Genomic DNA, 15439 nt, shown 5'->3' with positions numbered 1-15439 from the left:
AAACGAAATGGCGTCATATAAATCGTATAAAATCCTTATCTTTGGAATTATTGAAGATTTATTTTATAGATATATTCTTTATTAACATTTCTGAAAGATTTGATTTTAAATTAAATTTTAATACCATGACGGAGGCATAACAATTTGGTCCTCAGGTATCAGAAATATGAGCATCACAAAGTATCTTATGATTACCATAATGTTGCTCATATATGTTTACCATTACCAAGAGGACGGTCAGTTTGTTTACCATTCTCATTTCATTTGGCGTCGATTCGAAGACGTTCTAAAGTTTGTCTGCAGATTGTATGATATTGTACCTGATAGATTAGAATTGTAAGGTTAAAGTAAATGTTCTGTTATGCACACACATGTTCGTAACATGTGGTTTCGAAGTGTGTTTTTACTTGAATATAATTATAAAGCTTATAAGTACCTTGTGGAGCAATAAAATGAAATGATTTCCAAATGCTTGTTTTATTTGGTAACCTATATTTTTTAAAAGCCTGTCTGATTTAGCAAAACTTTTTTTACAAATGTTTTTAAAAAGTAATAGGCTTTTTTTTTAATGAAATACCAAACGAGGTGACAGCCGACCTGATCGTATACGATAGCCGCCGCCTATATACAGAACAACACTATTAGCAGAATTCCATTTTAAGTTGAACTCAACTCCTATCATCTTCCACTGGTATCTCGCCAGCATATAATAACAGAGGCGGATTATTTGTACTATTATCACCCACAATGAAAATGTTGTATCCGTGCTACCTAACAGTAAACATGACTATGACATTTTTAAATATACTTAGCGCCTGACTGGTTTTGAACAACAAAATATTCTGAACTTGATGTAAGTACAATAGGTATTTAGTATATACAGACTGTCCTGTATGCCGGGGCTGCTTTGAAGTCAAGTCAGTGAACCTGGAAACCAGTGGCCACACAGCGTTCACAAATCTTCCAAACGGTGAGGTCGCTTCGTGAAACCTGTGAAGACACTAGGAGTGCAGAGCTTCTTATGAGATTCGTTGGTTACTTTAGTAGTCTCGGCTCTACACGCACCACGACTTCAACATGATACGAAACACAGCAAAATATCAAATGCTATTGGCAGGGAAATTACAAGTCTATGGCATAACAACTTAGTCATCTGTTTGAGGTGTACTTGTTGGAGGGGTTAGTCACACAACAAATAATGAAGATCAGTACTTATAGCTATACCTTAAGGAGCTAAAGCTTTATAGTTTGGGAAAATATAACGCTGAGAGAGTTGTCGATGTTTTTCTTTATAATTAGGTAACGATTATTGTTATTGCTAAAAATTAAACAATTATTAGACGATAAACTGCTTTGACGTTACAATAATTGCAATATCTTACCGCACCGTCTGAATGATAACCTTTAAGATAATTACTGATTTTATAACTGTCTATGAAAACTTGTTATTAGCATAATAATGTTTATATACGTCTATTGTATTGTCTGGAAGATTTCCTATGCCTATAATTGTAAAATAAACTCAGAATAACCACAGATAAGAGAATATTATTGAATAAACAGACGGTACAGATGGACGGAGAAGTATGTACTGGACTGCACTGTGGCCTCTTTACTGATCCGTCCCAGAGTTTAGGCTACTGAGGTCAAATTTGGGAGACAATAAAAAAACTGCGTGTCATCTCATAATTTTAACTCTCGTTAATCTTTGTTGGAAATTGTAAACACCAGTTGAATGTGTAAGCAGTACAGACTGCATGTGTCTGTATTGCTTACACAGTTTAGTATTGTTATCTATGAAGATGTCCCTGTACCATGTAATAATACAGAGTGTATTCTCCACATTTAGTCACTCATATGGGCTGTCCGTTTTTTGTCCGTAATTGGCCGCAGCTGGCCTTTACAGCTTTATCGGACGAGAGGGGGCGTTCATGCAGTGGCTGAAGGCCAACACCGCCTGACGGATACGACTTTAGTCTAAGGGCACTGCTAGGGGTTCGACCCTCGGCTCAGGGCGTCGTAATTTCGATCCCCGTTTGAATTTCATGGAGGATCGATAAGAGGGGGTCTGGGCTGTTGTGCGTGGGCCCTGTACCATAAAGAGCAACTTCATGAAGTACTACTGGCCGAATAGGGTGGTGTATAGGCGCTACTGCGGATTGCCGTCATCAGTGCCGTGACCACACAGACAATTTATATTTATATATCTTATATTAATTTCAATATTATTCATATGTATGCTAGTCTATAAGATATTTACAATTATTTCATGTCTTACGTACTCATAAATGACATGGTGCCCAATCAAGACGTTATTTTTTTTAAGGATGCGTGCACCATGCATTGCCAGCGCTGACAGTTCATGCTAGGGGTACACCAGTGGAGGAAGATAGCATGAGCATGAAGTCAGTTTAGTTAGCCCAAAGCCCCAAGTTAGCCCCCCGTGACAAATTTACCAGGAATTCATAGATGGTTTCTAGAGAGAAACGCGTGGAGGTTCTGACTTGATACATTGCTAGAGATGGTGTAATTAATTCACATTACTAACAACCCCTTTTTCCCCAATTCAAGGTGCTATTTTTTTTTTAGTGGATGGTAATGGAATGATACAGTAGCCTGCGCGGTTTACGCTGGCGAGGCACCAATGGAGAATGATAGGATGAGCATGGAGTTAGGTAAGTTAGGCCATCATGACATTCACCAGGAATTCATCACGATGGTTTCCAGGGGGAACCGCGTGGAGGTCATGCTGACAGGTCAGGGGTTTTGGACAAAGATTACTAAGAATCTCCTACAACCCTGAATATAACTATTAGTTCACTTTACTGACAATCCCTTTCTCTCCCTCAAGGCGCCTTTACTCATAATCATCCTATTACCTACTGTTAACATTCATCAGAAATTACGGTGTCAACCCTGGTATGTTTGTCTATACTAATATTATAAGACTCGGTATGGTTCAAACACCACTTTCTTCCGATGGTTTATTTAAAACATTTGTATTCATGATTATGATTATTTGTATCGGTCTGAGTATTTTCTATGTATATTGAGTATTAAGAAAAAAACTATGTATTAATATCAGTTGCCTAGTACCCATGACACAAGCTCTGCTTAGCTTGGGACTCTGTTGTGACTCAGACTGGCTCTGTGTTGTATTCTGGGATATTATTATAAAGAGGAAAGTCTTCAGTGTTCGTTTACAGATTCTGAAACCACTGGACCGATTTAAAAAATATTTTTCCAATATAATCCTATCCCTGTTGAACATATGCGATAGAATATATCAATGTGTGCGTGTATACACATAACAAATCTACATCTTTGTTCTCAGAATATGTGTCCTGTTAAACTATTTGCCTAACTATTTGTTTTGTATTATCAATATGTATCTGTTATTGTATGAAAATTGATTGGGGATAACCCTAAATTAAGATACAAGTCCAGAAACCCGCCTCTGACATTTTTTTTATTCTACCGCTCATTCGGATCAAACATGACATATAATTTCACGATTTGTCACCCCCTCCCCTAAGTTAACGTGTAAACTAACTAACAGATAGCTCCTTATACAAATGAAATGTCAAACATTCACCATCGACAGTTGACAATTATTCTAACCATACCATCTGTGATTACACTGATATACATAATTAAGTTTGGTAATTACTATATATCTTCAGTATATATGTTCGGTACTCCTTATATACTTACAGAGAACAGGAGAAATAAAAATCAAATATATATTTTATATAAAACTGTATAATAAAAATATTAATGCCATTGATAAAATATACATTGGAATGGTATAGAGAAAAGAGTATATTAACATAAAATAACAATATAGAACTATTTACCTTAGACAGAGAAATTGAGCCCCTACAGCACTAAAGTACAGTAAGTGAGAGCTATAAAATATAACTATTCCATATTATAAATTAAGAAAATAACACAAGGCGCTAAGCTCCTTGAGGATCTAAAGAAATAAGTCTAAACCACCCCATACCTCAGTTCCATAACCAAGAAGTAATCCATTTTATACCTATATCTACATTTAAACATTTACAATTTGGATCGCAGCTTTTCGATTCTGCCGGCCGCGTGCCGTTGTAAATCTGTCAATTTCATGGCCAACCCCATATTGCCTTGCACCTTAACTTTGCCTTGGAAGAACGCCTTCTGAGGGTTGAGTTTTCCAGAAATCAGATCAGCTACATCTTCGTCGTTAATTGTGAAGGTAACATCGGGTTTCTCTGTACCGTTGTACGTAACTTTCCCCTTGCCTTCTTTAGCGTTGATGACCCAATATCCTTCTAGCCCGTTGGGTCCATTCCTCACTTTGAATCCGTAGATGCCGCGCACCTTCTCGATTAGGTTATCCTCATCGTCTTGCATTTGTTCTTCCAAGAGCTTCATATATTTGAAGACTTTGAAGTCCTCGGGACTGCTAGCGATGGCAGCCACATTGTTGGGGCTGACATTGGTGAATCCTTTGCGGTACATGGCGATGACGACTGCTCCACCGAGACCCAAGTTGTGTTGTAAAGCGATTTTAGCACCGGGCACCTGGAAGAAACAAAATACTTATATTAATATTGGTGTAAGTTACTAATTAATTCCGTTTTGTTACGTTCAAGGCGAACCAACACGAATAATGAATAATGATATTTAAATAGGCATATTGATGGACAGACAAGTACAAAAATATATGATCATTTTCGTGAAATACCATGTATGTAATTGTTAAACGCTCACATAATGTTCTCCTTTGTTAAACGAGTTAATGCCTTTATGGGATTATGTTGAAATCTTTTGCGAAACATGATTCGATCATGAATAACGTGCAGTGAAATGAAAATTCTAGAAATAGGCTCGTAAACATCAAAATTTGTATTATTATATATATGTATCTACTAAGATCTATATTTGCACGAGTTTAATATGGTAAATTTTATTGTATTTGTGAGTAATGTCTCAAGTATTACAACCGCCGAGCACCGTGCTTCATAGTTACGGTTGAAGTGTGAAATAAAGAGCTGAAATTACAGAGTATGTTAACTTAGTTGTCGCATAACCATACGCTGTTTATATCTATGGGTGTCAGTTGCTATTATCAATTAGATGGGCCGTTAACTTGTTTACATAAAGACGACAGTACAATATGGGCAAATGAACTTGTCAGAACTTGAGAAATTATACAATTTAACATAATTTAAATATTGTGCAGAGAATACAAGTGCATAAAATGTAGTATATTATAAAGTACTAACTACACGTCCCGGCTTCGCACGGGTGCACATGTATTATACATATAAACTTTTCTCTTGAATCAATCTATCTATTGATAAAAACTGCCATTAAAATCCGTTGCGTAGTTTATAGGATCAAAGTAAATAGACAGCAGAAGCGATTCTCAGAGCTTCATTTTAAACTAATTATTACATTCACACAAAAGAAGCAAGTAGGTTGCTGTTCCCAATATGCATCTTTGATATCATCTGACCTATAGAATATAAAATGCAGTACAATATTATAATCAAATCAAATATGATTTATAATTATATACAATGAGCTACTTAATCTATAATTGTTAGTTATTACAATTTGAGTTATAATAATATTGTATTACGATTCAATCAGTGTTGTATGTTTATCTATATGTTACGTTATGTGTATGAATAACATACTAGTTATAATTTAATTATTTTATCTAAAACTATGTTAAGTGGTCATATGATTTACTGTACTTCAAAATACGAGTATGATAACGTTGTTTCACATTATTTCTTTTGTCTTCCGAACTTGTATAAAGTACTTGATATTAGTACGTAAGTATAAAAAGTTTTCTTTTTACTCGTCATTCACCGGTATTTTTGCTATATACGGACTTAAGCAAAGTACATAATAAAGAATAGACATAATCTTTATTCAAATAATCTTAATATAAGCACTTTTGAAGTCACATTTTTTTTCTACCACTAATTCGGAACGCGGAATTATCACAGGAATGAGCAAGAACCTTACGTGTTGCTCTATGTTATGTTTTTACATCAATGAATATAATCCTGACCAGTTTGAACGAATTTTCTAACTATGCGGAATGTATTTTGAATTACAGCCTTCTGTAGTTGGCAGTATATACTAGGTGGCAAGTTTAGGGTATTTATTCATTGATGCATCTGTTGAAATGAAATGAAATGAAATTTATTTGCGTATTATATAGTTAGATATTCGGTAATATGTCCAGGTAATAATATTAATGGCAATTGTTTAATTGTCCCAATTTACAGGCCTGCAAATTTTGAGTACATTAAAATTAAATAATCTATAATATTATCGTTATTATTATAATTATTATTCGTCTCCAATTTGTACTGTATTTAAATAAATAAAATGCTAAATTGCGCTTCACATTTATATAGGCCGTTCCCGCTATTTTTACAGTCAGGCTCTGTCAAATGCACAGAGTACGTTATGAACAATATTAATTATGCCAGACTATATATATACTACAATTATAATTTAATATTAATGTCCTATGCAGTATTACAATTATATATTAATAGTAATAATTAGTCTTGGTATGACACTTGAAGTTGAGAGTACGATACTTGGGATTATTGTTATCTTAAATCCGATTATATTGGTTAGCAATTCTGTATATTTTGATATTATTATTATTATGTATTCTTTATAAGGCAGCAGACGGACGCATGTAAACAATTTTATTTGTACATAACTTCTAACTGTATAGTTTATATACATAATTATTATATCTTATCTGTCATGTTATTGAAAAAAAAATCTTACAAAATCTTGGACTATATTTTCAAAAATTGATACATTTGTTTTTACAGTTTTTGTAGTACAGTAATATACAAGGGTAAATAGTACAATAAAGTTATATTCGATTAAATAGAAAGATATGGACGTGACTATGAATATTTTTTTAAACTAATTTTATTCGAAGATACCAGTGGCAACCCTCTACATGCAAATGCGATTTAAAACAGGGAATGAAATATTTATTGTCAGAAAAAATCAGAATCATACAATTCCATGCATACACCGTTTAATTAACGAGAACAAAACAAAATGAACTTCCGCTACTATACACAGTATCTGGTAAACAAATGAACACAAACAGCATACGAGATATTCTATGTAAAAGGGGCTGACTCAGCTATTGCTTGAGTGTAACGTTTACACGTATGCTGCACAGCGCTGAGTTTCAATCAAAGCCTCATCGAAAAAGAACTAATATTTATTCTAATATGGATTATCAGATTATCTTTTGTAGAGGAATATGAATGGAACAATGCCCGACAACCTGCGGTTATATCTTACCATGAATTATAGTTCATTTAGCAATTACCATTCCGGAGGACGTAAGACATAATAAAACCAGACAACTAACCACCATAACAAAAGCTAAGTTTAGCTTGGACAACTGATATAGTAAGAATAAATGAAAATAATAGAGAGTTGCTTGTAGAGACGATTATTATAGCAAAGCGCAGCGACAGAAGCGTATAAAACAAAATGATTCATATTAAAAAAAGAACATCATATTTTGAATATGGATAAAAGATATTTTTACAGTTTTATATATAAAACTGCCAGTGATTCTTATTACAGGTTTAACAGATATAAATACTTAGGTACATTTGTTTCATCATAAAGACTCCATACCCTGTAAGTTTACTGCCTTATCCTTAACCTTCTATCAAAACAAGCAAAGCCATCTCCTTGACGACTGAAGTAAGTGAGACTGAGGTCCCAACAGGGACAACTTTACAATGTCTAATTAAGTAAATCTAAACAGAACACAAATGTACGGCGAAATAATCATGTTTAACGGATCGGTGCACGCTATTGGTGTCTAAATGATGAAAACACGTAGATTATGGTAATAAAATATACTGATATACATTTGCCAACTATATAAAAGACAATGTTGCAATAATTGAAATGTACCAAAACTATAACTGTTCTAAAAATATAAATTTAAAAATAATAAAATAACAAAAGAGCTTGCGGCGGTCGGTCACCAAAACACTGTTTCTAAGGGACAGTGTGTTCCGTGTGGAGGTCAACCTGACAAGAGAGTTAGCGTAAGTCAACGCCATTATATTACTTTAACAAATACCTACATACCTAACAGCTGATTCAGAGGCCAAAGATAATTGCTGTCGTTACGGATTTTTATAATTATTATCACTGCGTCCTTAGTGATTACGATTATTATTTAAGAATTTTACATTCTATCTATAATCATTTGATAAGAAAACAATCAGTGCCTACATATGATAACATATTATACATTTTTTTTAATAGCTTTGGTACACGGTCGTCTGTCAATTCCATCATAGTGTAAAAGCAGTGTATGGCGATCTCGATAGATCTATATAGATGCTACAGGTCTCTGTCACAATGAGCAATAGCCCAAACCTCTTAATAAAGTTTTAAAAGTATTAGGTTAAAATAAAAAAAATCGATTTAACAAATCGGCATCGCAGATGCACCACTACCCCGCTATAGGTGGTAACATTATTTGAACATTTTACAGCAAAGAACCTAAAATTAGAAACCTTAAAAAATATAATTTAATAACTAAAATATATTATTAAAAGGCCCTTTAGGCAAGGTTCCGAAGATGCTGGCAGCGTTCCCCCTTTGAATTGCTAGACTAATTCTTTGTCCGAGGTAGCTGCCAGCTCTTCGGTCTTCTGTGATGTCGACTAAACTTTTTACTATTTCCTTAAAAAGTTGAACAAAATTTATATTTACACCTGTCAATTTAGTCTCCAGGATTAAAATAAAGCTGTCTCAGTTTTTTCGCCATAAAAATGAGCTAGAGAAGTCCTTTTATGGTGAAAATAGAGTTTTACAGTTACGTGTAATTCTAAAACGTAGGTACTTATTTAAAGAAAATCTGCCAAATGCGAAACGTTAATTTTAGATGCCTTATCGGATCACAATATTTCATCGAGTGTAGTTATTGTACAAAAATATAAGTTTTAGTTTTTAAGCAACATTAGTTATTAAGTCCGATAATCAGAGGTTTGCTTTCTCGCACGATTTAAATATTTACTATACATAGTCCTGTGTACGATTTTTTGGATCTAGTTGTTTTCTATGTTCATTACATATGTATTTACAAAAATAATGTGTTTATGTATTTCTATCAGTTGTGCAGCATTAATGAGGATTATTATTATTATATACTTCGAATAAAATGCCAAGGAGTAAACAAGATAAGTAATCAAGTAGTAAATTATATATCGATAAATGTATTAATTTATTGCAAAGTATTTATTTTTAAACTTTCTAGTACAGATTATTATTATAATTAAACAGTTTTATTACTAATGTTTTGGTACGCCCCTTATTAATAAAGAAATCGGACACGTGTTAAGGATTCATTCAGCTTGTTACTATCAATGAGAGACTGTTAACGATTGCTTATCAAGATAAGTAATCAACGTGAAAGTAATATATATATAATTTAGATAAATTATTAATTTATTTTTCAAACGGTCTTATGTTTAAGACTTATCTTTGAAGTACAGTTATTATTATAAATTAAACATAAAAACTTTATTACTAATGTTTTGGTACGACCCTTGATGTCTGCAATAAGATATGTGGAACACTAGTGTTAATTCATTCAAATAAAAATCATATATGTATCAGATCAATGAGAAAAGACATATAACAATAAAAATTTTAAGTTCTTTAAAGTTAACAAAAGAGCTGATGACCTTGAAACGTTAATATATAAATATATCTTCAAAAATTTACATAAGAATCATCTTATTAATTTAGATTTTTCAAACGGTCTTATGTAAAGACTTCTCTTTGAAGAGTGTCTGCTAGTTATTTTTGTCCTACCACAAACATACTTAATATAATATTTTCGTGGAGAAGGTGAAAGAAAGAAGAGAAAAAAAAACAAGTTTCTAAAACTAAAGACAAAAGGGCATGGACTTAATAATCTGTGGAAAGCAAGAGCGTAATATATATAAAAAAAGCCTTATTTCATCCATCATTTAGTGTTAGTGTTACTAAAAATAAAATACACAAAACGATAATTAGGAGAATAAGAAATAATCATAGTAAATAACTCTGGACAATTAACAGCGCCATCTAGTCCCACGGTAAGTAGAACTTGTGTTATGGGTAATAGACAAGATACTTACTGACTGATATAAATACTTAGAAACTATTTTCTGTAAATACATACTTAATATAAGAAAACACCCAGACCGATACAAACAATTATACTCATGAATATAAATGTTTACAACATGCGAGGAATCGAATATGCGACCATTGCAAGTAAAACAGTGTGGTAAACAGCTAGACCAGCGAGACTGTCAATATAATATAATTCATAAAATATTCCGTAGTTTATAAATAATATTAACACGTAAAATATCGTTTATATAATCTACACAAATGTGACAAAAAAAGTTTAAAATAGTGTTTTGTTCGAAGTTTACTGCGTCAGTTATTAAGTTTGTAAAAAAATACATTTAAGTATAAGAACTTTAAACCAAAGATTACCTATACCTGATATAGAGAGGTACTGAAAACAGATTCTTGATAATCGTAACGGACTGTATTAGGTGGCTAAATAACAGACACGTTCCTAGTTAAACGAAATATAACTATTCAGGCCAGCTTCAAGACAAAAAACGTAGTATTACAAAAACAATATCCATTAAAAAGGGTACTTTAAGGTAACCTCGGAATATTAAAAAAGGTTGACATCAGCAATTGTTTAAATAGATAAAGTTTATATTAAAATCTTACTGTTTGTTGCACAAAATATGGAGGTTTCACTCAGCAATCTGGTTAGTTAAAAGTCGATGTGCCCAAATATTATTACAGTTATTTCCAACACACTTGCGTCTCGTTCTAACGGCACCTTGGTACTGTCGGAAACAGAGGTGTTAAAGACGCTTAGTAGTTCGACATCGCTTAATGGAGATATCTGAGTAACGGTTTTAAAAAAATCGATATTGTTTACTAAATCAATTCGTTGAAACTATTATTTACTCTTAAAAATCGAGACGATATTTTCGATTTGTTTTTCGACGATAGATTCGATTGTCTTGATAAGGACCACAAAATTATTTACAATTAGGTACTTAAATGTACATAAACACTAAAGAAATAACAGTTATTGAAGAAATACATAAGTACTCAAAAACACGCGAGGTGCCTATTTGCTTAGTTTACAATCGATTAATCAGAATGTGATTGGAATCGATTTAAATATCAATACTTTTATACATATGTAAATATATCGATTCTAATCGAATCTGGTGAATTGAGTCATTCAATTCACCAGATTCGATTAGAATCGATGTAAACATCGGTTTTACAAGACGTATCGCATCACTAATGCAAAACCGGTCAGTGAATGTATGTAATTGCTTATTTATAAAAAAAATAGTATTACATATATCTAGTTGTTTGTATTGGAAAACATACTGTGAATGAACTATTGCAATGCTGTTGGTCTTTAGTAATTCTAATGCTTTACTGCAGCTGGACTTTACAGTATTACCAGACGAAAATGGAAGCGAGTGCAAAGAGAACTCCAAATCTGGTGAAAGATTTATGAAGACGACACTGACGGCTAACTTCTGCCTGATGGAAACAAGTTTCTCGTCGTCGTCTCAGGGCACCACCAGGGACACGATCCATCATCTCAAAACGTCGTAATGTTGATCCCCGTTGGAATCAGACAATGGACGGATCTGACGCCTTATTTATAAAAAAAATTATATACCACATTTAGATACTTAAATTTCCGTCTTATTCTTACAAGTAAGAACATCTTAATTAGAAGGAAAGTGGCAAAACACTGTAATCGTAATTGATATAAGTTTGTAGGAAGTTTAAGGTTTTTTATGAAATGGTAAACAAGCTAATAATATTTGATATGAGGTTTGAATGGTGTAATAAAACAAGTGTATATGAACAGCACCATAATACAAATATCCCGTGATAACTACCTATAAAATAACTGCCAGTAAGATATCATGCCGCATACCCTATAATTTCATCTTATCTCGGACATTCAACCGAAATACAGCTTTACTTTGACGCATAGAGGACTTTGCAAAATGTACTTCGGTAGAAATTTCTATCAATGATTTGTTTCATGCGTTTTTATTTAAACTAACCGTTTTTTACTTCATGCATATGAACATACATACTATACATACACAAATTTTTTTTTTTTTACAGTTTTTGGCTGTTTGTCTATCGGTCTGTTTGTTCCGGTTAATCTCTGAAATGGCTGGACCGATTTTGACGGGACTTTTATTGGCAGGTAGCTGATGTAATAAAGAGTAACTAAGGGTACTTTTATTTTAGAAAAATAAAGTTAAATTCCACGCGGACGAAGTCGCGGTTACAACTAGTATAAATTATAAGTGACCGAAATTTCATATTCCTCCGTCCGCGCAATTTTCGTAAAAAGGGGTACAAAGTTTTTGCTTCACGTATTTACATATATATAGTTAAGAAAACTAGTAACTTTCTAGTCTCATTCTGTACGTAACTTCTAGAAAATTAATACACTACAGCTGCGGTACCTACTATAACGTGACAGTTATCGTGCTCCGTGACGTAACGTTTGTTTGTACATTTAACCTCGCGCAATATTTTTAGCCGGACACTTATCAACGAGTACTTTTGGAACTTTGTATAGAATCGCAAAGGAAAGATTCAGGCAAAAAAATGCAACACTAAGGGTGTAGTCACCTAAATTATTGAAGGAATACACTCAAAAACCTTTAAATGGTTGGGAGATTGAACGTGAGATTTTCGCAGGACAAAGTTTAACAAATAAGCAAAAATAACATGATGATTTGCATTTTATCACGCCCATTGTTATTGGAGAGCCAAAGTATGGATATTTATTATAGTAATTTATTTCTTAGCATTATGTAAATAGGTTTTCTCTAGAATAGAATAGAAATAATAGAAAATTCTTTATTTAAATAAACTTAATTTAAGCATTTTTAAAGTCTACCACTCATTGGGAAGCTGTTGCATTACAAGAAGAAATGCAAGAAACTTGCGTGTTGCTCATAAATTTTAAGTTAAAATGTTTATGTTACATTACTATGTTTATTAGAGTCAAAATTCTATTCGCATATTAATATGCGAAACGTGATAAATGCGAAATTAACTCGGTCTGTCTGTCGCGCTATCACGCCAAAACTACTTGAACGATTTAAATGAAATTTGGTACCCAGGTCTAGACAACCTGGGACAACCCAGAGAAAGGATATAGGTTACTTTTGAATGCAAAATAAGGGTTGAAAGGGGAGATGAAAGGTTGTTTGGAAGTATGATCATTTTTAAAGCTAGTAGCTTGAAACTAATTTTTAGGCTGTGATTAAATAGAAATAAATATGACATACAAAGTTTGTAAAAATTTTACCCTTAAGGGAGGGAAGGGATGAAAATTTGTACTGAAATTTGTCATTTTTGAAGCTAGATGGATAAAACTTTTTTCTTTGGTTTTATTTGTGTCAGATTATTAAATAATTTTTCTTTATTTATGTGTCTTCTGTAGACATAAGACACATACTAATAATTAGCTTAAATAATTAAAAAGAATGTCCATTCCATGCAGACAAAGTCGCAAGCACAACTAGTATTATATATCCAAAAATCTTTAAAACCATTGCAAATTTGGAAACCATATGAATGGCCACCCTAAGATGTCCTCTATTTCTACAATTGCCATTTGAGTGATGTAAAAACAATTAGATAACATTCCTAAAGTCCTTTGCTACAATAATTGTTTTCTATTTAAATAAATTCAAAGTTCATTGTTTATCAAGTATGAATAGGGGACTTCATATCAGTCTTCCAATTATTGATAAGAAACTAATAAACTAACATGTTATCAATATGAAACATGAAACACCAAAAAACAAAAATAAGCTTCAAAGTCTCCCAAATAACATCAGCCAGCAAGACAACCCGTTCAAACCTTTATATTGATTGTTAACAAACCTGTCTGGGGCCCGCCTCGCCTCGAAGTTGCCACACCAATTCAGCACACTGGGCCAGACCGGTAGCTCCCAGCGGGTGACCTTTAGCAATCAATCCACCACTGGGATTGACCACCACTCTGCCTCCATATGTGTTGTCACCAGCATCAATAAATTTCCCTGCTTCACCTTCTCCGCACAACTGTAGACCTTCATATGTGATCAATTCGTTGCACGAGAAGCAATCGTGGAGTTCAACAACATTAACCTGGTTAGGAGATATGCCAGTCTTAGCATACAAGCGTTTAGCAGCCAACGCTGTCATATCTGTGCCAGCTACCTTCATTAGACTGTTCTCATCAAATACGGCAGCAGTGTCAGTGGCCATTTCCATACCAATGATTTCTACAGCCTTGTTCTGTAAACCGTACCGGATGACAGCTTCCTCAGACATGAGGATAGCAGCACCGGCTCCATCGCTAGTCGGGCAGCATTGCAGTTTAGTTAATGGACCATAGACTTTCCTAGAGTTCAATACTTCCTCCACGGTGTACTCCCTTGTGCTTTGAGCACGTGGATTCTTTGCACCGTGTCTATGGTTCTTTGCAGCGATTTTTGCAAAGTGTACCTCTGTTGTGCCATACTTCTTCATGTGTTCAATACCTGCATTACCGAAGAACTGAGGTGTCATCGGTGCAGCTGCTATCTCCGACAGTTCTGACATCTTCAAGACATGTCTGTCCATAGGGTTTGTTCTGTCGTTGAAGGCACCGCCGCCCAGGGGTCCAGACGCCATTTTCTCGAAGCCTAATGCGAGTATTACATCACTGTTTCCGCCTTCGATGAGCTGTTTAGCGAGAAAGAGAGCGTTCGAGCCCGTGGAACAGTTATTGTTGACATTGTAGACAGGTATACCAGTCATGCCGACCTGGTACAGCACTCGCTGGCCGCAGGTGGAGTCACCGAAAACATAGCCGCAGACTGCCTGCTGGATAATTTCGTATTTGACACCTGCATCTGCGAGAGCGCCCTCGACTGCCTCCTTGCCGAAATCCGGGTAATCTCCACCAGTGTTTGGTTTGACGAACTTCGTCATTCCAACGCCAACAACGTACACCTTTCTAGGCATTTTGAAAATATTATAATTATTACCTCTTGACACCGATGATGACGAGCACGAAGTGATCCTGCCTTCTATGCACAATAAAATTTATGCTGATAACTAATTGACGTTGATATCAGATAACAAGAATTAATCCAAATTAAATACAAAAACTTTGACTGAGAACTAAAGATTGATCAAAAAGAGTCTACTAATTAAAATAAATTATAAAAGTCCATGACCAGACACAGAAAGTACAATGGTCAACACCGGAGTTGTCAGCTTATAAAAACATTACACGATGATAGGG

At 34.0% G+C, this 15439-nt stretch overlaps 1 protein-coding gene across 1 annotated transcript; it reads right to left on the bottom strand.

Annotated features, from left to right (window-relative positions):
• Positions 1-3742: 3742 nt before the first annotated feature.
• On the bottom strand, positions 3743-15427 carry LOC131848922 (sterol carrier protein 2). The gene is made up of 2 exons (XM_059198883.1): positions 14050-15427; positions 3743-4566 (listed from the first exon to the last, which is right to left on the bottom strand). The coding sequence occupies exons 1-2, from the start codon at positions 15154-15156 to the stop codon at positions 4063-4065; spliced, it is 1611 nt and encodes a 536-aa protein (XP_059054866.1). The 5' UTR covers positions 15157-15427; the 3' UTR covers positions 3743-4062.
• Positions 15428-15439: the final 12 nt, after the last annotated feature.

This window comes from Achroia grisella, unplaced genomic scaffold (genome assembly GCF_030625045.1).
Source record: "Achroia grisella isolate CSIRO2021 unplaced genomic scaffold, CSIRO_AGI_Agris_v1 utg6026, whole genome shotgun sequence".
Lineage (NCBI taxonomy): Eukaryota > Metazoa > Arthropoda > Insecta > Lepidoptera > Pyralidae > Achroia > Achroia grisella.
This window is presented reverse-complemented; position numbering and strand designations above follow the sequence as displayed.

Excerpts from the sequence above, each read along its gene's own strand:
- LOC131848922 (XM_059198883.1), bottom strand. The coding sequence starts at position 15,156 with ATGCCTAGAAAGGTGTACGTTGTTGGCGTTGGAATGACGAAGTTCGTC. Across the intron at positions 4,567-14,049 it reads GCGAGGCGGGCCCCAGACAG|GTGCCCGGTGCTAAAATCGC; the intron begins GTTTGTTAACAA and ends TGTTTCTTCCAG.